Raw genomic sequence first — 25,850 nt, 5'->3', positions numbered from 1 at the left:
AAAAAAACATGATTTTACACTTCAACAGGATATTGAATGCTCATAAAAAAGATTTGGCGGAATATCGGAGCTATAATACGGAATCTTATAAAAGTTTTACATACTCCCTGGGAATGTCGCTTGTTGTGCTCAGCTATTACAGCAATACATTGACCGGATCAGATCCTTGCTGGAGGGGATGATTTGGAAGGCATGTAGAACTGATGTTGGACCATGAACTTCCAAAGGGACTGCTTTGCATCAGATGGCCAAATCATAAAACTCTGCCTAAAGCTAAACACGAGAAAAAAGCCAACATCTAAATACTGAGCCAAATGGAGATGCTAGTTCATTTATTAAAAGAACCCATTATATTAATTATGCAGAACGGAAATAATAGAAGGGCATTAACAATGGATGCATAATACGTAAATCATGTGTTCACCTCTCAATTAACTTGATGTACAGAGTGAAATTCCGAGACAATATGCAAGTAGTTTTCATTTTTTATTATTTGTGGTTTTTGATTTATTAAGCTTTTTATTCAGCAGATCTCTAGTTTGCAATGACAGCAATCTGATTACTAGGGTCCAAATTACCCTAGCATGCACCATGCACTGATTTGAATTACCCTAGCATGCACCATGCACTGATTTGAATTTGAGACTGGAATATGAATAGGAGAGGGCTTTAATAGAAAGACAAGTAATTCAAGAGTAGCAATAACAATACATTTGTAAACTTACAGAGTATTTATTTTTAGATGGGGTCAGTGACCCCCCTTTTGAAAGCTGGAAAGAGTCAGAGGAAAAAGGCAAATAATTCAGAAAATATAAAAAAGAAAAAATGAAGGCCCTTTGAAAAGTTGCTCAGAATTAGCCATTCTATAACATACTAAGGGGGTTATTTATCAAAGTCCGAATTTATCTCAATATTTACTGCTACAAACTCCGATCAAATCCGCTCTGGGTCTTTTAACACTTATGTATTATTACATTTTCCTGAAAATTTGCTTTGCGGGAAAAAATTTGACTTTTTTTAACCGATTTTCACAATTATTTTCGTAATTTTCACCCGAAAACTTTTTGGTATTGCCCGGAACTCAGCGCACATCAAAAAATCATTGGGACTTCTCCCATTGACTTATATGCAACCTCAACAGGTCTGAGATGCCCTCGTGGTTTAATACATTTCGAAAAATTTGTGATTTTTTAAAATTCTAATATTATTTAAGAAAATCACGAATTTTTCATGATTTTTGCATTCAGAGTTCAGTGAATAACCCCCTAAAACTTAACTTAAAGGTAAACCACCCCTTTAAATAGCATCACTATTTTGACACTTGGCCATCTCTGACCTACCCAAAATCCCATGCTCGCCATCCCTAAATGCACTGCTAGAGACCTATATCAGCCTGCATACAGTACATTAGGTATTGTCCTGTGTTAGGTTTGTATGTAACAGCTACAATTGTTCCCCATAGCTTTATAAAAAGAGAGATGACATTTTTGGATAAGGGAAGGGGCAGACGATGCAGATCCTGCAACTACGGGGGGGGGCAGGATCTAACCATAATTAGCAGTAGTAAGTAGACCCTGTGGGGGGCCCCATAAAGCCCAAATAAAGAGCAATTTCAACATATATTGGTAAAACAGGGCAACATCTAGATATGTTGGGGACCCTAAAATTAATTTGCTGTGGGGCCCAGGAACATTTAGTTACACCACTGGTTTAGGGTGCATCTTTCCCATACAAGTAGTTGGAACAGCCGTGTATAGCAATTTCTTTAGAATCGTTTTCCATTAACAGTTTTAGATCTGCAAGAGGGACATCGGAGTAAGAAATATGCATTTTTATTTCCAGCAATCCATTTAAAGAGCAATTTCAATATATCTTGGTGGAGTCAGTCAACTCACTGATGTTAAATTGATAGAATTTGCTGAGGAGCCCAGTAACATCTAGTTACGCCACTGGTTTAGGGTGCATCTTTCCCATACAAGTAGTTGGAACAGCCGTGTATATTATGACTGCTTGGGAGTCAGAACAGGCGTATACATTACACTACCGTTCATCCATTGCTTGCTACAGGGGGTACCTATGTTTGTATAGTTTTATGGTATCTTCCTGTATAGACTATAAGTAATCTGGGTGTTGTTCAAGCATAGACTGTGTGCAAATGAGAGGGCTGTTCCAACACAATTGTGCTTAGTACAGGGGAATAGCTGTCCTGGAAAAATAAATGTTAACTTTCTATAATGTTATTATGAAAATTAGGGGGCAGTGGCATAACTATGTACGAGGCAGACCCTACGGCCGTTGGGGGGCCTGAGTCTTCTTCCTCTATACAGGCAGCTTGCATGGAGTGGAATGACCCACGATTCCATGCATTGGGGTCCAGAACATTTTTTCTTGAGGTGGGATAAGGGGCCTGGGTCTTCAAAGTTTCACCCCTGTTAGGGGGGTCTTCTATAAATGGAGACCACCAGGCTTGAATATTAAAGGGGTAGTTCACCTTTAAGTTAACTTTTAGTATGTTATAGATTGGCCAATTCTAGCAAGTTTTCAATTGATCTTCATTATTTATTTTTTTTATAGTTTTTTTTTAAACTTATTTGCTTTTTTCTTCTGACTCTTTCCAGCTTTCAAATGGGGGTCACTGGCCACATCTAAAACTAAATGCAATGTAAAGCTACAATTGTAAAAGCTAAATGTATTGTTATTGGTACTTTGTATTACTCAACTTTCTATTCAAACCATTCCTATTCTTCTCCCAGACTCTTCAAATCAATGCATGGTTGCTGAAACTGCAAATTGGAGAGCTGCTGAATTAAAAGCTGAATAACTCAAAAAACACAAATAATAAGAATGCAAACCAAATGCAAAATTACTCAGAATATCACTCTCTACATCATACTAAAGATTTTCTCAAAGTTGAAAAACCCATTTAAGCTCAAGAATCATTGAGAATTTCATATTTTCTACTGGTATCAGGCTGAGAATATTATATAAGTAAAAACCTGCTGAAAGGTAATACACTACTGTTCCATTTCCAATTATTAACCCACCATTTGTCCCCTATATACACACTCCCTATATAAGTACTGCATTGAAAAACTATGTTAAGTAAAAATAAAGCAAAATTGCCTTCTCAGATTTTTTTGCCGTTTGAATTAACTTCATAAAAAGTGAAATGAATGTCTTCCCTTTAATATAATGTTTTCTAGCAATAATACTACATTTTCATTCTGTTTGTTACCTTACCCATAGACCTCTGAATATAAAGCAAAGCAGGGTAAAGATGTGTGCAGAAGCGGCAACATGTTACAGCGATGCAGTGTTCATCTACAATATACACTAATGGCCACCAGAGGTCACCGCTGATTAAGATGTAAAATCAATCCCACATTTGAGAAAAAAAGTTCATATAATATCAAATTGATGTTTAAAACATCTTCCTATAATATTTATATCACCCTAAAAAGTGTGTGTTCTATATACAAGTGTATGCAATGCCCAGAGAAGACCACAGATGCATTCCAGTGGGAGGCTAAATTAAAATACACTGTGTTTTATTAGTTCCTGACTGCATCTATGAATTTGTTAGTGTTAAAAGGATTTGCATATGATTTGTTTATGCCTTTTTGTTTAGACATTGGGAGAATATACTTCAAGAGTAGGGGTACTAGGGTGCTACCACCTTGTGGTGTGTTCATAAATGGGATATGTGATGCTTACAGCTATATGAATATCCTATGCACATTTCTCAGTGGGAAAGTAGTAGAGGTATGGGACCTGTTATGCAGAATGCTCAGGAACTGGGGTTTTCCAGATAACAGATCTTTCAATAATTTGGATCTCCATATTTAACGTCTACTAAAAACTCATGTAAACATAAAATAAACCCAGTATGCTGGTGTTGCTTCCAATAAGGATTAGTTATATCTTAGTTTGGATCAAGTACAAGCTAATGTTTTATTATTACAGAGAAAAAGGATATCACTTTCAAAAGTTTGAGTTATTTGGATAAAATGGATCTATGGGAGATGACATTTCCATAATTCAGAGCTTTCTAGATAATGCGTTTCCAGATAACGGATCCTATACATGTATGGTGCTGCCTGCACCCGTCCAGCACAGGCACACATTAAAGGCAGGCTCCTGAAACAGTGAAAAACAAACTTCCATAGGGAATGAAGGGTAAAGTGAAGGTGTGAATAGACAATATAATATGCTTTATACCGGAAAGCAAATGTACTTTTTGGCTACTGTCTGCAGGCAGGTCATCCTCATCAATCTCTAACCCCCCAAAGAGAAAGGATAGTGCTATTTATTGAAAACATTATAACCCTAGGAAGATTCCCTCTGAGCTGAATAACAACAGAGGTTTCTGGTGCAGCAAGTACACAAGCACACTCCCAACCTTCACCAAATAAGCAAAACATTAAAGGGGTGGTTCGCCTTTACATAAGTTTTTAGTATGTTATAGCGTGGCCAATACTAAGCTAAATTGGTCTTCAATTCAATTTTGTATCATTTTCAAATGATTTCCCTTCTTCTGACTCTTTCCAGCTTTCAAATGAGGGTCACTGTCCCCGGTAGTGCAGGCTAAGAGCTCTCACTTCAGTTAGGAGAAACAATATTATTGTTTTACAAAAATACCCCCCACCAACACTATGCTGCCGGCATTGGGAACTCCTGCCATGTTTTGTCAAATGTGGTTAATGGGAGATCCGCCCTGCTTGAACATTATGCACATGCTTGGGACACTAAGCTCAAGTAGAACGATACTGTTTATTCCATACCATCACTACATATCAATAGGTACTTTATACTAAACTGTATAAAGTATAAACTTCAATTTTTTTAACTGGTGCTTCTACCCTGTATCTTTCTTTTTTATGGAGTGACAAGTCAAAACCATTGCTAATTAGATTAATAAATGCCAAGTACTGTTAACACACAGCTAAGCGGCCTTGCTAAATTGGTCAGAGAGCTGTTCTTGGCTAATGGCAGTGCACAATCCTGACATTTCATTTAGGTGGCAGGGGGGAGTATTCTAATTCGTCCATTTCCTCAGTCCGATTGACACTGCGTTAGGCTTTCATTGGATTATGTTGCCTTTTCCATGAGATGATGTATGTGAGATGCACGATTACAGAGCCCTCCTTGGTGTGAAAGTGTAACGTGATACAATGTGACTTTTGGACATGAGTAATGCCACTAATCTTTTTCCTGAGCCATTACTGGGGTGGGGGGCTCCAGCCCTCCAGCTCGGGGGGTTGACGTCCGCTTTGCTTGGCAGCTGGATTCTCACCAGGTTGGCGTGAGCAAAATGTGCTGCGAATGGCCCATGCACGTCAGAAATTAGATCCAAAGTACATGAAGAGGAGGTTTTGTGAAAGATAATTAGAAGTGTGAGATTCTGAGTCTATGAGTCAACTGCTGCGTGACTTACAAATTAAAGTGAAATCCTATAGAAGGGCCCATTACTTGCTAAGGAAAAGGGCTTTCTCTAGACAAGAGTCCTTCATCCAGTCTGGAAAAGTTGAAAATAAGTTGGTTTTATGAAGCCAGCAGGTGCCCGTAGCTGTTTATATTCATTTGGCAATATTCCCCAACAACACTTGGTTAGAACCTCAGGTAACAGTTCAGATCCAGAGGCATTAGCCACCCACAGGAGGCTAGTTGCTCTCCAGTAAATAGCATCCAAAAATTGCGTCATCCATTCAAAATTTCTCATTGGCTTTTACTAGTGCATCATGTGCTCCCTTTTGCAGTACAAACAGCTGATCCTCCTAAGCCCATTAACCATCAGGACAGAGGTATGATTGGGGGCTGGAGAGCTTGGTAGTGGGGCAACATGGTGCAGATGGGCTGTTAGTGGCCCATGGCCCAATGGTTTGTAAACGGTGAAATATTGAATTGAAATGGATGTATGTATCTGCAGGCTATTAGTGAAAGAAATGCAAATAATGTATTAAACGCAGGAAGGAGTCGTTGTTGCAGGCTGGCTAGAATTGGGCCAGTTGGAACTGGGTTTAGCACTACTGATGCAGGACAAGAAAGTGCATCATTTCTGTGTTGATCAGGAGCATATTATGAGGAGTTTGAAATAATAGATTATTTCAATCAGAGAGAAAATGGGGACCTTTGTATCGAGAGACCATAATCTATTTTAAAACCTTATTTACTAATCTAAGATAGCTGATGCCTTCTGCTAAATAAAAGGCACATCAAGCTTAGTGATCATTGCTGATTTGTCAGAGAATTGCAGAGGTGACAAAAAGCTAGTCATTCCCAAAGATGCCCATGTGCCATAGCTGGAAGAAACACTTATGTCTCTCTCTTGGTGGAGATCGAAATATTAAGAATATAATTTCTGTGTACTGCTCCCAGCACTCTATACATGCCATGCTAAAACACAGAGGGAATATTTATCGGCAGTACATTGCCAAAATAGACTCCAGTAAAGCTTCCAGTAAACTCTACATGGGACGGATCACGGCTGGGCTGCCACATGGGCATTCTTGCCCTGGGTCACCAGATGTGTGCCAATTTATATCATACTTTTCGTATGGAGAATATGCAAAATTCCATTCTTCTGAGTCTGTTGAGCATGTTTTCACTTTATAAATGTACAGATTGTCAGAAAGAATACACCAAGTGAGTTGATACAGCGGTAGTGGCTGCCTCCACCTCTGCGAAAAAAATAAGCTTTACAAATTTCTAACCCACTCTTATGTCCTCTGTCTATACCCAGAATTTTTGCCTTAGATTTGTAACTCTCTTTCTGAGTCTTAGTGGTCCTTCTCTTTAATATTGACCTAGTGTGACTCCATCTTTTGGCCCTGAAATCTCACCCCTCTCGTATGTTTTTACTACCTCAGAGGTGCATTTTTGTTCTACTTTATTTATATTGGGCCTATATATTCCACAGTGTTTTACAGAGATTATTGGCCCCTGCCCCAGTTGATCTTAAAATCTAGGGTCCCTATAATATACATACACTATGGTCAGTTTCCTGTCTGTTTGTTGAGAAGGGGGGGGGTACCTGGAGTAAATCTACACAATCACGGGAGAATATCAAAACCCTTACAGGTTGTGCCCTGGCTGGAATACAACCTAGGATCCCCAACAGCGAAATCTAACATCCCTACGGGTGCTGCTGCTAAACTAAATCTGATTGGACTATAAGGTGGCAGCCATTAAAGAGTGATGATGATGCGCTGAGCAGGGGTATTTTGACAATAACACTGCAGCACATGTGGTATTTAGCAGAGGGGTCAGTGCTCCCTGGAGAAGGCATTGGCATTAACATCTAAACAATTTTGCAAGTTCCTGGGAATGTCTAACTAGACATTATTAATTATGTTACTTGTGTGTTTCCCAACAGGAGTATCTGCTCTACCTTCAGCGCCTGGAACAGAGATCCGAGGAGCAGTTCTTTGAACACTGGTGGAATCCTCATTGCCAGCCTCACTGCAATCGCAACATTGTCAACCCTGTCTAATTTACTTTGGAAAAGGGTACGTCCTCACTTTTATCTGTTTATGGTAGCTTCCATGCCAAAGCACATATATACTTTAAGGCAGGCCTGGACTGGCAATCTTTGGGTTCTGGCAAATGCCAGAGGAGCTGCTGTAAGTTGCCATAGTCAATCACTATTTATTGGGCTGGTAGGGGGCTGTTTGTGCCTAAAATGCCAGTTCCTATTTTGATTCTCAGTCTAGACCTGTTTTAAGGCACACTTTAGTGAATCCTGGTAACATTTGGCTCTTCTAAAGCAATAGAGCGTAGTTGCGCTCTATGCCCTAATGAGGCGACCCCCTCGGACCCCCTCCAACGCAGGAAAGGCAAATGCTGGGGGTGGCATGGCAGGTGGCTCCTGACAAAGAAACTCAGCTGATCTGCACCCATCTGGCACACGCACGCGCCTTGCCTGCCTTTTTCTCCCAGGAAGTGCTCCCTATAGGGTTGCCACCTTCATTGTGTTGGGAAAATGGACAGGGGGGACGGGTGATGTCGGGAGTGGGGCAGTGATGGGGTGGGTTGGGTGACTCCAGGGGCGGGGCAGTGATGGCGGGTGATGTAGGGGCGGGACTGATTAGTTTGAGATCAGCGATTGGCTGATCGCCATGTCATTCACTTAAATGTCCTAATTTGGAAATCCGGCAGCTCTTCTAAAAACCTGGCTGTCCGGGTGAAATCCGGACAGGTGGCAATCTTAGCACCCCTGACCTGATCCAGCAGTGCAAATAAAAATAAATATTAATAGAAATAATAATTGAAAAAAGCTAGATGGCCCCTGATCACACTGGGCCCCAAGGCTATAGCTGGAAAACAATTTGTCAGCTCAGGGATTTTTATTAGGACCCCCCAGTGACAAATCTCTTCTTCAGGGCGACTAATCTCCCCGAACTGCCCTCCTGCCGGCTACAATGTAAATCGCCGGTGGGATGGCACTCGGAGCACTTCGTTTTCCGATGTCGCCCGAAGTTTTCTAATGAGGAAAGCTTACACAAGCGGTCCAGAAAATAGATGCAAGATAACAGTGCAGGGATTTTTTTTTAGAAAGATACCTGGGTCAGTGATTTTTTTTCCCTGAAAAGAAGAAGCAGTGCAAATTGGCAGGTTTATTGGCCAGCCTAAGTCTAGATAGTATAATTCTGAACAAGAGGAACTACCCTCAAATTTCGAAACAGACTAAAATATAAAAGTAGAGTACAGAAAACATACAGAGAATATGTCACTTTTTCACAAGAATATTACTTGCTATATGCATCAACCAAACATAATTTAATCTTGTAAACACCACAGAATTGTCAGTTATTTAGCTTTTTGTTCAACAGTTTGCAATCTCAGCAATCTAGTTGCCAGGGTCCAGATTGCCCTAGCAACCATGCATTCATTTGAACCAGAGACTGTAATGTTATGAATAGGAAAGGGGCCTGAATAGAAAGAAGAGTAATAAAGGGTAGCAATAACAATAAATGTGTAGCCTTTTAGAGCATTTGTTTTTAGATTGGGTCAGTGACCGCCATATGAAAGTTGATTAAGAGTTAGAACAAGAAGGCAAATCATTTAGAAACCATAAGAAATAAAAAAAAACGAAGGCCAGTTGAAAAGTTGCTTAGAATTAACCGTTCTATTACATACTAAAAGTTAACTGAAAAGTGAGCAACCCTTCTAAAGCTCAAAGCACACAAATGAATGCAATATTTTAAAAAAATCCATTTACATCAGACCTCTTTTTTTTGCCCTGAAAAAGAATTCAAGAGCATAGAAACATTTATCTTACACAGTCATTATTAATACAGTATATGCTAAGTTCTTTAAATGCACTTAAAATAAGTATAAGGTATCTGAATTTTACCAGTTCTGTTAAACTGAACATCTTCTTTTGATTTACATCAAGGCTGAAATTACCCCTAGTCTGAATCATTATCATCCACATTCCCATCTGTTTCTCTCATTATCACCCAAATTGTTCCTTATAAGCAGCTTCACTTCATTTAAACCTTTTGTAGCTTGCCACTATCACACCCTGTCAATGTACATATAGGCTTGCAATACGCAAGTTAAAAATACATATAAAATATAGGTTCATTCAAGTTAGAAAGTGTATTAATTATAGAACTGCAGAGACCTGCATAGCAACTCTTTGTAACAGGCACGACAGGGAAATACACATGTGCTGGGTGAAAACGGTATTGTTCCAGGGCTGATTGGGGCAATGGTATAATTAATACAGCTGTAAAATCATTATAAGGTCTGCTCTAAGGTTTGTCAAGTGCCACTTACAGACAGGATAATTAAATACTGCTGTGTTCCTACAGCCGCTTTTAGCCTTCTGATACGAACTGTAGATACAGTATAAGCAGCAGACTAATAAAACTCAAAGGCTAAGTTTAGGGAGAGGGAGACAATTTGTACATAAGGTGGGCAATGGAATAAGGCCCCCTCTGTACTGCAGACAGGCCACACGCAGGTTCCCTTGCTTAAGCCACACAGCTAAACATAACATGGTTGCAAGGGACTGTGGGTAGACATTTCACAAATAATTTCATAAACAACACAAGTTTTCCGGAAATCAGACTTCACTTCTATGGGAGATGCTCATTAAGTGACGCTGATTCCTACTTGGGAGTTAGTTAGGGGCAAATTCACTAACCTCCGAAAATTCGCCAGCAACTGCTTCGCTCACAGCCAGTACAACTGCTTCGCTCACAGCCAGTACAACGCTAATTCACTAAAATCCGAAGTTGCATCCAGGGCGCCAAAAGCTGGCTAAGTTGCGCTAGTATTACTGCGCCAAGCTAAATTGCGATAGCGTTGCCTAATTTGCACACGGCCGGAAGTTAAAGTTCAATGGATGTATAAGTTGCAGCAAATACGTACATTACACTACACAAGCCCGGGAAACCTTAATAAAATAAAATAAAGTTGATATTATGCCGTACACACGAGCCCAGTGTATAGTTTATGTGCCATATGTTAGGAAATGTAGGGGGAATCCGGTTACCCCAAAAAGAATTTATACTATTTTGCAGCCTATCACCCAGAAAAAAGGAAAAGATGCTAGTGTTTTTTGGCCTTGAAAAATTTTCATATGTTTTTTGAGAAACTCCTATCTACTCTATTGCACTTCGCCTGTTCTGAGGTGGCGAAGGCAAGTCTGGCGCAAGAGGTAACGTTCAGTAAAATCCGCATCTTAGTGAATTTGCGTAGTTAAGTCCATTCGCCAGAGCGCAAATTTGCCTGGGGTTAGGGAGCAAAGTACCACTAGAGTCTATTTCCTTCTCTGGCGAAGTTACACCACCGTTAGTAAATCGGCGAAGTTCCGAAATGACGTCATGCTTGCGAATTTTCGCCAGCGTTATTCACTTCACCCTTTAGTAAATTTGCCCCTTAGTCGGGAGTTATTTTTCTTTTCCAGTGCGATAGAAAAAAAAAATGATAAAAAAAGGCCATCTTGTGTTCCAAACAGGAGACTGGAGACAGTGATTTTGCAATCCTCCGAAAATCTGATGTCTTGATTAATGGACATTGTTTGGCTGGCTTCACATAAACATCCATGTACAATTAGGTTTAAAAAATTACAAGCATAAAGGAGATTCTTAGTTATAATAAATTATTATAACAATAAAACAGAACTGGAAGAGTTACTGGCCAGTCTACAGAACGTATTAATAACAAAATACAATGGCTGGGCTGAAAAATGACTGAAAATAGCAATCTCTTTATTAAGATTGTAAACAGTACATCCGAGACATTGCTCACATTTAAAACACAGGATCCCGGGAGTTGCAAATAAACCAAAAACTTGTTTAGTAATGTTGATTTTACTTCTCACAGGCACAGGCCGGAACACTTTCACAGGGCTCAAATCTCTTGTTAATTCCCCTCACGGTATTCTCTTTATTTACACCCGGCCAGGGGGGATATACACAGCCATGCAACCGTCAGGTGCACTTCTCGGTTCCTCCTCTGGCTCTACCTATCCTCTTTTACCCTAAATGACTGGGTATCTGCTGGGTCACTATACCCACTCACTCCTTGTTGGGGCAATAACTGCCCATGCTAATTACCCTGTCACATCTCACACTCCTATAGTGTGCTATTACACAGGCTAAGCCTCGTGCTAGCTAAGTTCAGTACCTCTCTCTGGAGATGACTCTCCTGCTTCATTCAATTTATTAAAATGATACCAATCACCCCAGAAGTATGTATAATCTGTTAACATATATAAAGCAGTAATTGCAGTAGACCAAACATAGAAATGGGTCACTAACTGTGGCTGGGCCCGGGTGAAGAATGTGAACCCGGAGCTTCCCCCTCTGGACACACATGCCAAAAGAACTCCCATGCCCTCTTGCATCTGATATGTTGCATCACCCCAAGGGGGTAGGGGCCCAGTTGCAATCACATCCCCTGTAATTATGCCATTAGATCTGCATATAAGACTTGCATGAATACCAATTCAACCCTTGGTTAAAGACGCTCCCCAATAGCCAATAGTGTCCATTACAATGGGAACGCCTCGTTGTGGAATCAACATCATTACATGCTGACCATTTGGGGGACCTGAAGGTGCAGGAAAATATAACTTCCCTTGCCCCAGGCTCAGTGTCAGACTGGGATGCCATCTGCAAACCTCAGGCCTTAGGCACAGTCCCCTTTACTCCTCTCCTCTTATTCTTCTAATCTCCATTCTTTACATACTATAATCTATACTTTTTCTCCCCTTTGTTCACATATAATATGCCAAAATGGTTTGGAGCAGGGAGGGTCGCTGACACCTAAGCCCACATGGAGTTTACCTGGTATCCTGGCAGGCCAGTCCCAACACAGCCCAGGCTCATGAAAAGGTTACAGATATAAAAAGAATATCAGTCAATCAGACAATTTTCCTCCTTCTCTGGCCTTTTAGCTATATCTAATAGAGTATATAGGCATTTTCCTACCCCCCAGTCTTCAGGTTGAACAACTATCCCACTGCTTAATGCCCACTCAAAGTGACCTGTCCCACAGTTTGGGAATTGATCACTGTGGTTACACCTCATAAAAGTAAACTTGTATTTTGGAATTTATTAATCAAATATTTCCTAAAATAAAAATTCACCAACACTATTGTGGGATGGCACCCACAAGGCAGCACAAAGATCATTAAAATTATACAGTGTAATGTTTTATTTTCATTTTTGGTGCTTTCCTCCTTAGGCAAATAATCCCAGGACAACTCAATGCATAAATTGACAAACATTTTTCTTTCTAGGCATCGATTTGGACGAAGAAAATGAGGATGTGAAATGAGAAGAAGAAATCTGCCTCCATATTTAAATTACACTAAATAACATAAACCAACTAAATATTCTAACACGTGTTATTCAACAGCTGCGTTAGTACTAATCACAATAGAACAGTGCATGGGACTAGCCGAGTAGGGTCTCACTATATTTTATGGTAACGACTGAAAGTGGGCCACTCTATAGCAAACAGACCAGTAAGGGTAATTAGACCTGGAGCAAACTTTGTAGTTGTTATTTCATTGTCCCAATAGCTAAATATTCTCCCTCTCTATGTTAATATAGAAGTTAAATTACCATAATAAAAAAGGACTATTATGCACCTTTTGCAGCTCCAACTGTTTTTGACTTATGAACCCCATGCAATGTGTGTGCTTGGACCCCTCATTGCATTCAAACATCTATTCTTACTCCCACCCACTTTTTTCCTTGTCTCCTCTTCCCATAGCGATGCAATTTACAATACAGTGCTGAAAGATCTATTTATGCCCATGAGGCTACCTCAATGACAATTTCCCGGTAGAAAGTGTAACCTTTGCACCCTGGGGTTACTCCCTATGATGCTTGTTAAACTTCCAATTTTTGCACATATAATATACTATAATAGATATACTTTTATACAAAACTAATATTGTTTACCATGAGTATAGTAGGGCTTATCTAAAGTGCTGTACTTCCAATCAGCAATGAACTTTGATTTTTCTAATGCAGTTAGAATAATAATGGTAAATTGCCAATAGGTTTCTGCATTCTGTACACAAAGGTGCACCTAGGGTCAAAACAAAACACAAAGATACAGTATATTTTATACTTTTACAAATAAAAAGAATGTCCATGCACAAAGAAAAAAAAGGCACAGACTGGATAAATCTAATTTCCCATTAGAGTGTGTCCCTTGCCTAACAAGCTATTTAATCTTACATATAAATATATATATCTATCTTACATATATCCACATATATATATATCTATATGAAATATTTCTTATACTGAGATAAAAGTAAATGGTATCATTTGAATGTTTGCTTTTTTGGCACGTGTAAAATGTGAAAATAAAAGATAGCAGACTGTGATGTGTGGATTTATTGTTGATATTTTTGTTTAGTATTGGCTTACTGGGATTCACTTTATGTTTTATTAGATGGATAAAATATGCAATTATAATACACAAAAGCAATGAATATCTTGTAAATGATATCCTTATAAACGGTGAGTTCTGATGTCATCAGTTATAAACAGTGAGTTCTGATGTCATTTCTGTCACATGACTCACTGAAATTTGTGTATAATAATAAATAAAGTACCCCCAGTTGTAAAATATGAGGATATTAGAAGTTACCTCGGAGTTCCATGACCTGTATAAAAACACTCGGCCTTCGGCCTCGTGTTTTTATATGGTCATGAAACTCCTTGGTAACTTATAATATCCTTATATTTTACAAGAGGGGGTACTTTATTCACTATATAAAGCTGTGATGTAGGAAACCTGCAGCCCACTAGATCTTGAATAACACTTTCCAACATCCCCTCAACAGCCTTCCCAGAATTCAGATTTACACAAAGCTTCCTGTTTTTTTCTGTTAGAAATTTGAAGTTACTCATCATCCTGGCACTTGTTTACAATCTCTGTGTAGATGAGACAAGAATCTAGGAGTAGATTTTGTCATTGCGTAGAAAGTGGAAAGAGACAAGACAGGATGAGACTTGTAATATTACCAATATGGAAGCCACTCCCAATACATTGGAATATGCTTACACATTAGAGTAATAATTTGCTAGATGGTGAAGACAGGAATATGCATCATTTCCTCACTTGAATGGCAAACAAAACCGAATGAATTCTATGCAGACTACTAAAAAAATTAAATAAATCACTGGAGTCTCGATGACAGGTTCATCTATGTTTTACAACCTATTATATTGCTCATGACATATTCAGAGAAAAAAATATTTTTGGTTACAACACTGTACACCTTACTTCATTGGTGGATCATTGTCAACAGGCGTGTTGCATTACTTCTAAGTAGCTCTAATTATACATACAGCAAGAAGGGTAATCACAGGCAAAGAATACAAAGAGGTAATTTATCCAGTTGAATGGATCATATGCAAATCATCAGCAATGACAAAATGCTGAAAGTGGTAGGCAACCCCCTTCAGAAGAAGAATTGCAGTGTTGCACCTTGTACTCGGGTAAAGATCTGATTTGTATGTAAATATAATGAGAATATTGTATATTATCTTTGGAGACAACCTCCTGAGGTGCCCATAGATGAAAAATGATCAAGACATAAGACTAAAATTAGTCAAGCTGACCATTCATTTGGTTATGTGTATGGACATCTTGAGTCTTGTGAGACTATTGAACAATAGAAACTTGGAGTCTTGGGAGCATACTTGGTATTGGGGAAAATATATGATTTGCATGTAGATATAATTCGAATGTTTGACAATATTTTCTCATAAATAAAGGAAGGCATGGTGGATCCTGTTATTGCCAGCAGCCATTCCTTGCGTGTTTGTATTTCTTGCGGAGAGTCCCCTCTGAGGTGCCCAAAGATGAAAAATGGTCAAGAAGTAAGGCTGATATTAGTCAACTGGACCATCCATGTTGTTATGTACATGGTCATCTTGAGTCTTGGGGCATCATATATCAATTGAAAACTGGAGTCGTATTTTACTTTGAGTCTTGTAAAACGATATCTCTATGAATTTTTTTTTCCAGTCTTAATTTTATGATTATGAAGTTATGCTCTGTTATAAAGACTATTTTAGGCACAAATGAATAATGGCAATATAGAAATACAATTCAAACAAATAGAAGCAGTAGCACACCTGGTCTCTCAGTATCCTCACCGGTGCTTGGGGATAAAGGAGGACGGCACCTCCAACAATTGATCAATAAGATGAAACTCCAGCACACGGATGCTTAAGGGTTCATAACCCGTGTTTATTGTCAATGCCAAACAGGAAACAACGTTTCGGGGGCGTACCTGACGAAGGGGTACGCCCCCGAAACGTTGTTTCCTGTTTGGCATTGACAATAAACACGGGTTATGAACCCTTAAGCATCCGTGTGCTGGAGTTTCATCTTATTGAATATAGAAATACACCCATATCTAGCATGCCAAAATTAGTGTTAGAAATAATATCGAGTCTTGCAGTCAAGAATCCATAAAAGAGAATCCTAGGATATAGTTCATAACCTGAGACACAAGTTGGACTATATATCCAGTGTGCTGCTTAGTCACCTTGTTTAATTGGCATGTATGCTGTGGGCCTTTTTAAATGAAAGAAACTACACAATGTCTAATATGGGCTTCTTTGGTCACATTTGTGTGCACATGTGTTAGTGGGAGATGTTTCTTGATTAATTGTTTAATAAAGGGTAACAAAACAGTGCTTGTTGTTTGACGATTCATTAGAAGCAAACAAGCACCATTTACATCCTGAGCCTCTGACTTCTAGTAACTTGCAAAACAAATGTTCCAATCATATTCATTTGGCATTTACAAGCTTGTTTTTCCAGACTTACCGTCCCCGTTTTCTCCACAAGAACACGTTTCCAAACCCTAAGATCACAGTTTCAGGCTTTGGGACTGTGCTGGCTGTCTGCTAAAAAGCTGCTGTCGGAAGCTTTGGGATTCTTTGGTCTCGGGAGGTGGCTTTACAGGGTGATGAGTATCGCTCTCATAACTTTATAGAACAGCTAGGAAAGGGAAAGGACAAAACCTTACTGTTATACACGCTGCTTTCAGAAAGCTCCACAGCGAAACTTCCTTTTCCAGCCAACATCAATGCTATCTCCTATAAAACAGTTCTTGCCTACCTATTAATGTCTGATATTTATTCTTTCAACAAAATGCAGCCATTGTTTGGATATTAATGGCTGTGCTCCCCTTGCTCTTCCTGTAGAAAGCACCATAATGTTGCACCCTATGGCACATTTATATTTAACAAACACACTGAAGCATTTTCTTTTACAATTTTAGGAGGAGAATATGAATTGCTTATAATCCATGACAGAAATAAAAGGAAAATATTAGAATTTGGTGTTATGCCAACCCTAGAATCACTATGTATGATGTTGTGCAATCAGATGGACAAACGAATCCTTGGTTCTGTGATCCCTGGGGTTCTTTGGGTTACTGTTACTACATAGAACCATGGGTCGGCAATCACTAATTTATATCAGTTTTTTTATTGAACAATTGCCAAGTCAGACTATAGATGTGCAGAATACGAATTGTTATAGAATGCCACTGTATTACAGATTTAATGACATAACGATGGCACAGGCCTAGCACATGGTCAGTAATTTTTGTTAACTATACAACAATGACATTACCTGCTTCAGAGTTTATTTTGTAAGCACCATTGCAGAATTATAAATCCATCTTGTTTTGTATTTTAATCTGTTTTGCTTTCTATTTTTCTTTCACAGCAACAAACCAGTTACATAAAACCAGCAGTTTCCCTTTTTAATACACTTAATGAAATCAAGCATCTTATTGTTTGTTACGTAAATGAGCTAGAATGAATGTAGGCTAGCTAATCTACAAATTTGTCCAGAGTGTTTTTTTGTTGTTGCATACTCTACATTTAATTTTATTTATACTTGAGTCTCAGAAGACACACTGCTTCCCCAACTCATAGCTACATATTGTAGTTACAGAGATGAAACCATCTTGCATCTTGAAACCATATTTCCTTCAGCATCAGCACCTTTTCTTCCAACCGGGCCACCCATTTCTCAGGACGGAGACCTTCCATACCCTTTATCATCTTAGTACTCCTTATCTGGAGACCAAAACTGCCCATATGCTAAATGGGATCTTATCATAGATTTGTAATGGGGAAGATATACGCTGCCTTCCTTTAACACATCTCACACTATGGCATTCACCAATGAGTTTTAGTGAAACTTTATAGAACAATACAGTAAACGTAGACCCTACTTTAAAATATAGGCAATTATTATAGCATTTTCCTCTTTAATGTACTTTGTAAAAGATTTTTATTAGCAAAGCTCTTCAAAATGCAATTAGGTTTTAATGCCCCTCTGTAGGCTTCTTGGCACAGGCAGCATCAAGACGAGGTTTATGAAATGATATAAATGGCTGTAAAAACCCTTGGTATGCATAGGCACACTATAGGCAACAATTATCTCGGAGGTTTCCTGGGGTTGTACAATGTGACAGAGGCTGTACTGCTCATTAGTCCCAGGCTGTGTCCAGCATTGGCCTTAGATATGAATCTTCCTCCATGGTTTCCTGCATACCACTGATAAATACGTCTTCTCATTTGGCCTTCAGCTCTGTTGTAAACAAGCCATTAAATATTCAGAGACCTTGTGTTTTTTGGAAAAGAATATTTCCTGATGAGCTTTTATCACCAGGCACTGTTAGTTTCCATTGACATCAGCAGGATAAGCATTCTAGCACTTTGGTGACTTTAAAGGCTGTTCACAAATGTATGTAAATATAATTAGTAACTGAGGTGCCATAGTATCTCAGCCACAGCAGCAGATACTAGGGGTATAAAGATGACCCTTTCTGCTCTTTGCATTGTACTGAGCTGTGATCAGGCAGGCAAAGCAGTTATAGGGGGTGAAACGTCATAGTTGCTGTGTACATTGGATTCTCCAGGGCAAGGCAGTTATGGAGGTGGACAACCACTCTTGTGCTCTCCATATCATTAGGCCAGAAAACCCACAGCTAAAACAATTATAGAAGTGCACAGCCAACTGCACTGTACATCATGGTCTCCTGGGAAAGCCACACAGCCACAATTACATTGTACATGCTAGTAGGCAGGGCAATGCAGATATAGAGGAAAAGATCTGAATATGCATTGTCCATGAATGGCAAAACATTTATGGAGACACACTGCTGTACATGGCATCCAAAAACTGCATTATGCCAAATCCTACCTCTAGGGCATCAGACAAATTCACGCCACAACTTTTTAAGTTTGGGTGTGAATCTAGCTACTTGTAATCCCTTCCTGCTGCTAAGATTACCAATTTATGGTTCCACACAGTAATGTAACTAGTCTTACCCCACTACGAATCATCACAAAATCTCCCCCTGCCCTAATTAGGCTTATTTTGGCTCGAGCAGGCCCCAAGAGGGTGCGGAACCAGGTGCAATCACAACCCCGGTAGTTATGCCACAGGTTTCCCCTATTTTAGACCTGGCCGGTGCTCCAATAGACCACAAAATATGGGCAATGTCACACAAGGACATTTGTTGCCTGCAAACCAATGCCTGGTTGATAATTTAAAATTTTGCAACAGACAGACTCTGAGATTGCAAACTGTAGAGTTGGCAAAGAAGCTATATAATTCAAAAATCACAAATAAATAAGCAACAATGAAGACCAATTGCAAATGATCTCAGACCATCACTCTTTATATATCATACTAAAAAATGTTTTAAGGTGAACAACCTCTTAAAGGTAAAGTTGTTTTTGGTAGTGGGTACGAGGATAGTGCCCTCGTACCCACTACCTAAAAACACCTTTACCTTTAATCGGTTGTTCACCTTAAAAAAATTTGTGATGGTCTGAGATCATTTGCAGTTGGTCTTCATTGTTGCTTATTTATTTGCTTATTTGTGATTTCTGAATTATATAGCTTCTTTGTCAACTCTACAGTTTGCAATCTCAGCAGCTGCCTGGTGCAAGATCAACCTGGCATTGGTTTGAATGAGAGAAGAATAGGAATGGGAAATTGTTTGAATAGAAAGAAAAGTAATATAAAGTAACAATAACAATCATTTTTTGGCTCACGGAAGTCAGTGATCCCCATTTGAAAGCTGGAAAGAGTCCGAAGAAAAAGGCAAATAATTAATAAACTGTACAAAATAAAAGATGCTAAGTATAGACCATTCTATAACATACTAAAAGTTAAATGAAAGGTGAACTACCTCTTTAACTAACATTGGGATTGTGGTATGTATAATGCATGCATTTTTCAGGTGGGTGACAAATTTTCTCAGATGCCATTGTTCTAAAGTTGTGACAAAGAACAAAATAACAGGCAATGAGTAGCAGGCTGCCACAGCTGCTTTTGCATTCCAATGTGCCAGGCAAAAACTTGATGCAAAGCACCTAGAATTCACCTTTCATTGTACATGTCCCATACGGAGTCAAAATAAAACCTACCAGTCCCCTGCTATGGAATATGAAATACAAACATTTGATTTGTTTTTTTTTGCAGCCTTTACTTTTCTTGAAATATTTGTTTTTTTACGTTCTGGCACCTATGGCATATAATCTGTCACTGTGGCTAATAAAGGGGCCTTTTCAGCACTGTACTCCAACTACCCAATTAAAGAGCACACGTTTATGGTTTGTGGCCATTCTAAACTTCAGAATGTGTTTGAGTTTGAGAATAGTCCAGTATGTTTGGCATTCAATAGCTGCTCATAGGCTGGTTTGTTTCCTGGATCTCTTAATTTAATGAAATATACTTTGCCAGCTAGTGCTGCTCCAGCTGCATGTACACTGAGCTGGGCACAACTCTGCTCTGGCACCTGAGCATTGCATAAAAGGACATGGGACTGCGAACTATAATGCTCTGTTATTAAAAGATTAGTACAGCAAGTAATATATCCACAGTATGACTGCACAGAATAGGGGGTCCCAATCCATAAAGGTTCACCTTTAAATTAACTTTTAGTTTGAGGTAGAGAGCGATATTCTAAGACAATTTGCTGTCGGTTTTCATTTTTTATTGTTTGCAGTTTTTGAGTTATTTAGCAAAATAGCCAGTTTGCCATTTCTGCAGTCTAGAGTTCAAATTACCCTAGCAACCATGAATTTGTTTTCACAAGAAACTGGGATATGAATAGGAGAAGGCCTGAATAGAAAGACAAGTCATAAAACGTAGCAATAACAATACATTTGTAGCCTTATAGAGCATTTGTTGTTTTTTGTTAGATGGGGGTCAGTGACCCCCCCATTTAAAAGCTGGAAAGAATCAGAAAACATAGGCACATGATTCAAAAAACTATAAAAAATTTTTAAAATCAAGAACAATTGAATTAGAATTCGCCATTCTATTACCTGAAGGTGAAGCAACTCTTTAATGAACCACATTAAGACATAGAAAGTGCTATAAGTTAAGACATATTCAAATATGTAGACTATAGAAGACTGAATGGTAAAGAGCTTTGGGGAGCCGCACCAAAACCATTTTGGTAATGTTTTTGTTTTCAGGGTCAGTGCTATAATTGACTGTTAGCTAGTACCTTGCTGTAGCAGTTTCTGACTGGTTGTAATGCTAATCTGATGGAGATTGGCCAATTTAAAGACGCAGCAAATTTTTTGGCAGTGACAAAATGTAAAAGAAATCTCTCCAGTCACTGTCCATTATGCACAATATGAATTGCCACAAGTCTGGTTCATTCTCATGGATACAATTATGCTGGTCATGCTGTGGGGATTCTGTTTGATCAAGATGATACTATTTGTAGAGTCACATCTAGGTCTGAACAAGTTCTAAATGCAGGATGCATTTAATGGAGAGCCAGAATGGGGCAGAATCAGGGGCGTAACTACAGAGGAAGCAGACCCTGCGGCTGCAGGGGGGCCCAGGAGGTACAGGGGGCCCCATGAGGCTCTCATTGATGAGCAATTTGAACATATATTGGTAAAACAGGACAAACACTGGATATGTTGGGGGCCCTAAAGTTAATTTGCTGTGGGGCCCAGCAACATCTAGTTACGCCACTGGGCAGAATGGCTTGTATTACCCCAGTTTCCCAGCACTGCAGACAGGTGGCATTAATGTAATCATAGAAGGACTCTTCTGTGTAGTTTGAGTTTTACTGCATTATACTACTTTTAAACTTTGGGAGGGTGGACCCAGGGGTGCAGCAACAAACACAGCAGAGCCAGAGGCTGTTTGGAGAAAAGGAATATAGAAGCTTAAAGGATAACTAAACCCTAAAAATGAATATGGTGAAAAGTGCCATATTCTACATACTGAACTTATTGCACCAGCCTTAAGTTTCAGCATCTCAATAGCAGCAATGATCCAGGACTTCAAACTTGTCACAGGGAGTCACCATCTTACAATATGTCTACGACACTCACATGCTCAGTGGGCTCTGAGCAGCTGTTGAGAAGCTAAGCTTAGAGGTCATCGCAAATGTACAAGCAGAAAATTATTAATCTGTAATATAAGATGATACAGTACTAATCATCCTTATATTGTGACATTTCTATTCTGTATATAAAGTAAATTGTTAGTTGGTCCCTAAGTGTAGTAAGTGACAGAAAAGAAAATGGGTGCTACTGGGGCATCTTTGGAGGCACAGATCTTCCTTGCTAAAGGGCTGTGGTTACCTTGGGCTAGTACAGAAGCTCAAAACATAATGGACAACATTTCTACCCAATTTCTTTAGTTAGGCTTTAAATGTCAATAAGTTAAAAAGGTATAGTCAAAAAGCAGTAAATTGTCCCAAAGGAAAATTCATAAGGGAGCTTAGTTTATTATGGTGAATTGCAAATACATTTTTAGCTTTTTATGAATTTGTATTGAATGAAAATTTGGGTCCTGGCCCGCCAGGTTTTATTTATGTGTATTGATTGATTGATTGAAAACCTTTTAAGGGTAAACCAAATTTCTATACTAAAATACTGTTTTTTAACTACACCTTTTTAACTCATTTATGTTTTATTGGTGTCCCCAAAAGGACCTTGGTGATTTAAGGTGTTTTAAGGACTGGTTAAAGAGGTGAACAACCCTCCTTTTTTCCCTTTATGACACATTACTTTGTACATTCTCCTTTAAATGTATTCTATTGCAGGAAAACTTGTTCTTTTCAAAATGCATCAGTTAATAGAGTAGCTCCAGCAGAATTCTGCATTGAAATCCTTTTTCATAAGAGCAAAAATTATATTTAATGTTGAAATTATATTTAATGTTGAAATCTGGCATGTTGTTCGTTTCCCAGGTGCCCTCAGTCATGTGATTTACACTCTGATAAACTTCAGTCACTCTTTATTGCTGTGCTGCAAGTTGGAGTGATATCAATCCCTTCCCTTTTCCCCCAGGAGCCTATCAACAGAACAATGGGAAGGTAACCAGATAACAGCTCCCGGACACTTGAATTGGTAGTTGTAGATGTGAGAATAGCACTCAATACTAAAAATCCAAGTTCCACCACAATACCTCCAGTTACACTGAGTAGGAGAATCAAAAGCTTATCTGAAAGCAGTTTAAATGTGCAATGCTTGCTCTTTCGGAAACCACAGGATCAGGCCCAATGACCTGAGATGCTTGCCTACACATCAATATTACAGCTAAAAAAATACACATTTGTTGTTTCAGTAATAACATTTTACAGTATATGTAGAGTGCATTATTTGTAATGTAAACAGTGTAAGTTAGAATTCAAAACTACACCATCAATCTCATGACAGAATACCTTTAAGGATTTTCACAGTTTAAGCATATATCTGGAAAACTGGTAACTTTTGCAAAGGTTTTGAGTGTAAGGTGCTTCTTTGGACAAGCTACGGGGCCCTGTAAATGCTAATTATGTCACTGTTTGGGTCTAGTGTTGTTTGGATAGCCAATGCTAGAAAACACGTACAGTATTTCATGCCTCCAGTGACAATGGCATAAACAAAGAACAGGGGTCCTTGTATGCAGAACTGCTGCTGGTCCTGGAAAGCACACAAATATAGAATTCATTAGGCAGTTATATTCACTAGGTCCCACAGCAAAATATTTTTAGCCTGCCCAGTTCTTCAAACCTTGGAAAATGTTTTTAAATGAATACATTGCATTTATATAAGTCCCACTATACTCTACATCCCACCAACCCCTGAAGAGCCACTAGAGTTTCTGTGTTTCTTGGCTTTAGCAGCTAAGGTATACAGCTTTGCTTAGCCAGGATATACAGGACAGCCACACACCTTTGCCTGTTCTGCTCGCAGTTGGTCAAAATAGTAATAGTAAAATATCGTGGGACTGTGGGGAAAAACACTGTGTCACCTTTCTAAAGGAGCCCACTATATGCTCTTGGCAGAGTAATTAAAGAAAAGGTGCACAAGCCAAACTGATACAAAATAAAGTACACAATGTGAAGGGGCTAACTAACTACTGTAGATTCTGTGTCACATTATAACATTGGTTATATTTTCCTTTTATTTAAAGGGATTGTCATGGGATAGTTTTTATTACTAAATTACACTGTGTAGATTGCACACAATTCATTCTACCATTTAAAATGTCATACTTGAACCAATAATTAGTTGTAATATTTGAGTGTAGGCAGCCATCTCAGGTCATTTTGCCTGGTCATGTACTTTCAAAGAGAGCCAGCACCTCATTATGAAACTACTTTCAAACAGACTATTTTTTTCTTCTTCTACTCAATGTAACTGGAGGAGTCACAGTGGGAAGTGGATTTTTACCATTGAGTGCTTGTCAGGGAGCCGGGAGCCCCCTCTGGGGAGTAGTCCAGATCTAGGAGGAAGCCCCTCACGAGGAATCAGGGTCGTGGTATCCAGGGGTAAGGCAAGAGAATAATCAAAGTCCAGGCACAGGTCAAAAGACAGGCAGAATACAAACAAAGTCCAAGGCCAGGCAGGGGGTCAATAGCAGGCAGAGAATCAGCGAAGTCCAGGTCCAGGCAAGGGGTCACAACAAGGAATCAGGCAGATAAGCAGAGGAAACAGCAAGGGAACCCAGGAATACTCAGGGAACAGAATCCTATTTTCGGGCGCCATCTTGGCGCCTCAGGCGTCCTTTTATATTCGAATTTGGCGCCCTTGCGCCAGCGTCAGCGCGCCCGCGACCGTCGCGCCGCGCTGACGTCACGGCGCCGGCGTCGGAACCCACGTGGGTTGCCTGGGCGCCGCCATTTTGGATTCTTCGCCGCCGGGAGCGGACGCGACTCCTCGCGCTCCCGGCGGTCTTGACAGTACCCCCCCCTCACGGGGGGCCTCAGGACCACCGGGACTTGGTTTCTGGGGAAACTTGGAGTGGAAGTCTCTTACCAAACGAGGAGCATGCACATCACGGTGTCCCTCCCAAGAGCATTCTTCGGGGCCAAAGCCCTTCCAATGGATGAGGTACTGAAGGGACCCTCTGGAGATTCTGGAATCAAGGATTCTCTCCACCTCGAATTCTTGTTGACCCTCCACAGAGACGGCAGGAGGAGGAGATTGGACATCAGAGAAACGGTTAGAGATGGTGGGCTTCACCAGGGAGACGTGGAACACGTTGGGGATTCTCATCTCTGGTGGGAGTTGAAGTCTGATGGCTACGGGGTTAATTATCTCCAAGATGGGGAACGGACCCAGGAACTTCGGACCCAACTTGGGAGATGGCACCTTTAAGCGAATATTCCTGGAAGAGAGCCAGACACTATCACCCACCTTGTAGGGAGGAGAGGGCCTTCTACGGCGATCCGCGAAAGTCTTGTGGACTAGAGCACTCTTCTCCAGATTAGACTTGGTTGCAGCCCAAATAGCAAGCATATGGGCTGCCAGATCATCTGCAGCCGGGACGTCCGACAACACGAAGTCCTGAGGAAAGGCTTGAGGGTGCTGTCCATACACCACCATAAATGGAGACCTTCCTGTGGAGGAATGACATGCATTATTATGAGCAAACTCCGCCCACGGGAGGAGGTCAGACCAATCGTCCTGGCAAAGAGACACGTGGTTCCTCAGGAACTGTTCTAAGGCTTGGTTCACACGTTCAGCTGCCCCATTCGTCTGCGGGTGGTAGGCAGACGAAAATTGAAGTGTTATTCCCAAATCTTTACATAGGGAACGCCAGAACTTGGCGGTAAACTGGGTGCCTCTGTCGGAGACGATCTCCACCGGGAAACCATGCAGGCGGAAGATGTACTTAATAAAGAGTTGGGATAATTCCACCGCAGAGGGTAACTTCTTCAAAGGAATGAAATGGGCCATTTTGCTGAAGCGGTCAATAACAACCCAGATCACAGTATTCCCACCGGAGGGAGGAAGTTCGACAATAAAGTCCATAGAGAGGTGCGTCCATGGACGAGAGGGAACCGGCAAAGGCTGTAACAA

The 25,850-nt window shown here is 39.9% G+C and overlaps 2 protein-coding genes across 2 annotated transcripts in view; one reads left to right on the top strand and one right to left on the bottom strand.

Moving 5' to 3' along the window:
* c17orf67.L (chromosome 17 open reading frame 67 L homeolog) overlaps positions 1 to 13,854 on the top strand; it is a 29,809-nt gene extending 15,955 nt beyond the window's left edge. The window contains exons 3-4 of the mRNA XM_018235137.2: positions 7,373 to 7,505; positions 12,755 to 13,854. Of these exons, the coding sequence (XP_018090626.1) occupies positions 7,373 to 7,489 (117 nt within the window). The 3' untranslated portion in view covers positions 7,490 to 7,505; positions 12,755 to 13,854. The remainder of the gene's footprint in view (positions 1 to 7,372; positions 7,506 to 12,754) is intronic.
* Positions 1 to 25,850, bottom strand: part of dgke.L (diacylglycerol kinase epsilon L homeolog) — a 199,915-nt gene that overhangs the window by 39,230 nt on the left and 134,835 nt on the right. The window lies entirely within an intron of this gene.

The sequence above is a fragment of the Xenopus laevis genome, chromosome 9_10L (assembly GCF_017654675.1).
Source record: "Xenopus laevis strain J_2021 chromosome 9_10L, Xenopus_laevis_v10.1, whole genome shotgun sequence".
NCBI classification, from domain to species: Eukaryota; Metazoa; Chordata; class Amphibia; order Anura; family Pipidae; genus Xenopus; species Xenopus laevis.
The sequence above is the reverse complement of the archived record's forward strand: the minus strand, read 5'-3'. Positions and strand labels throughout refer to the sequence as shown.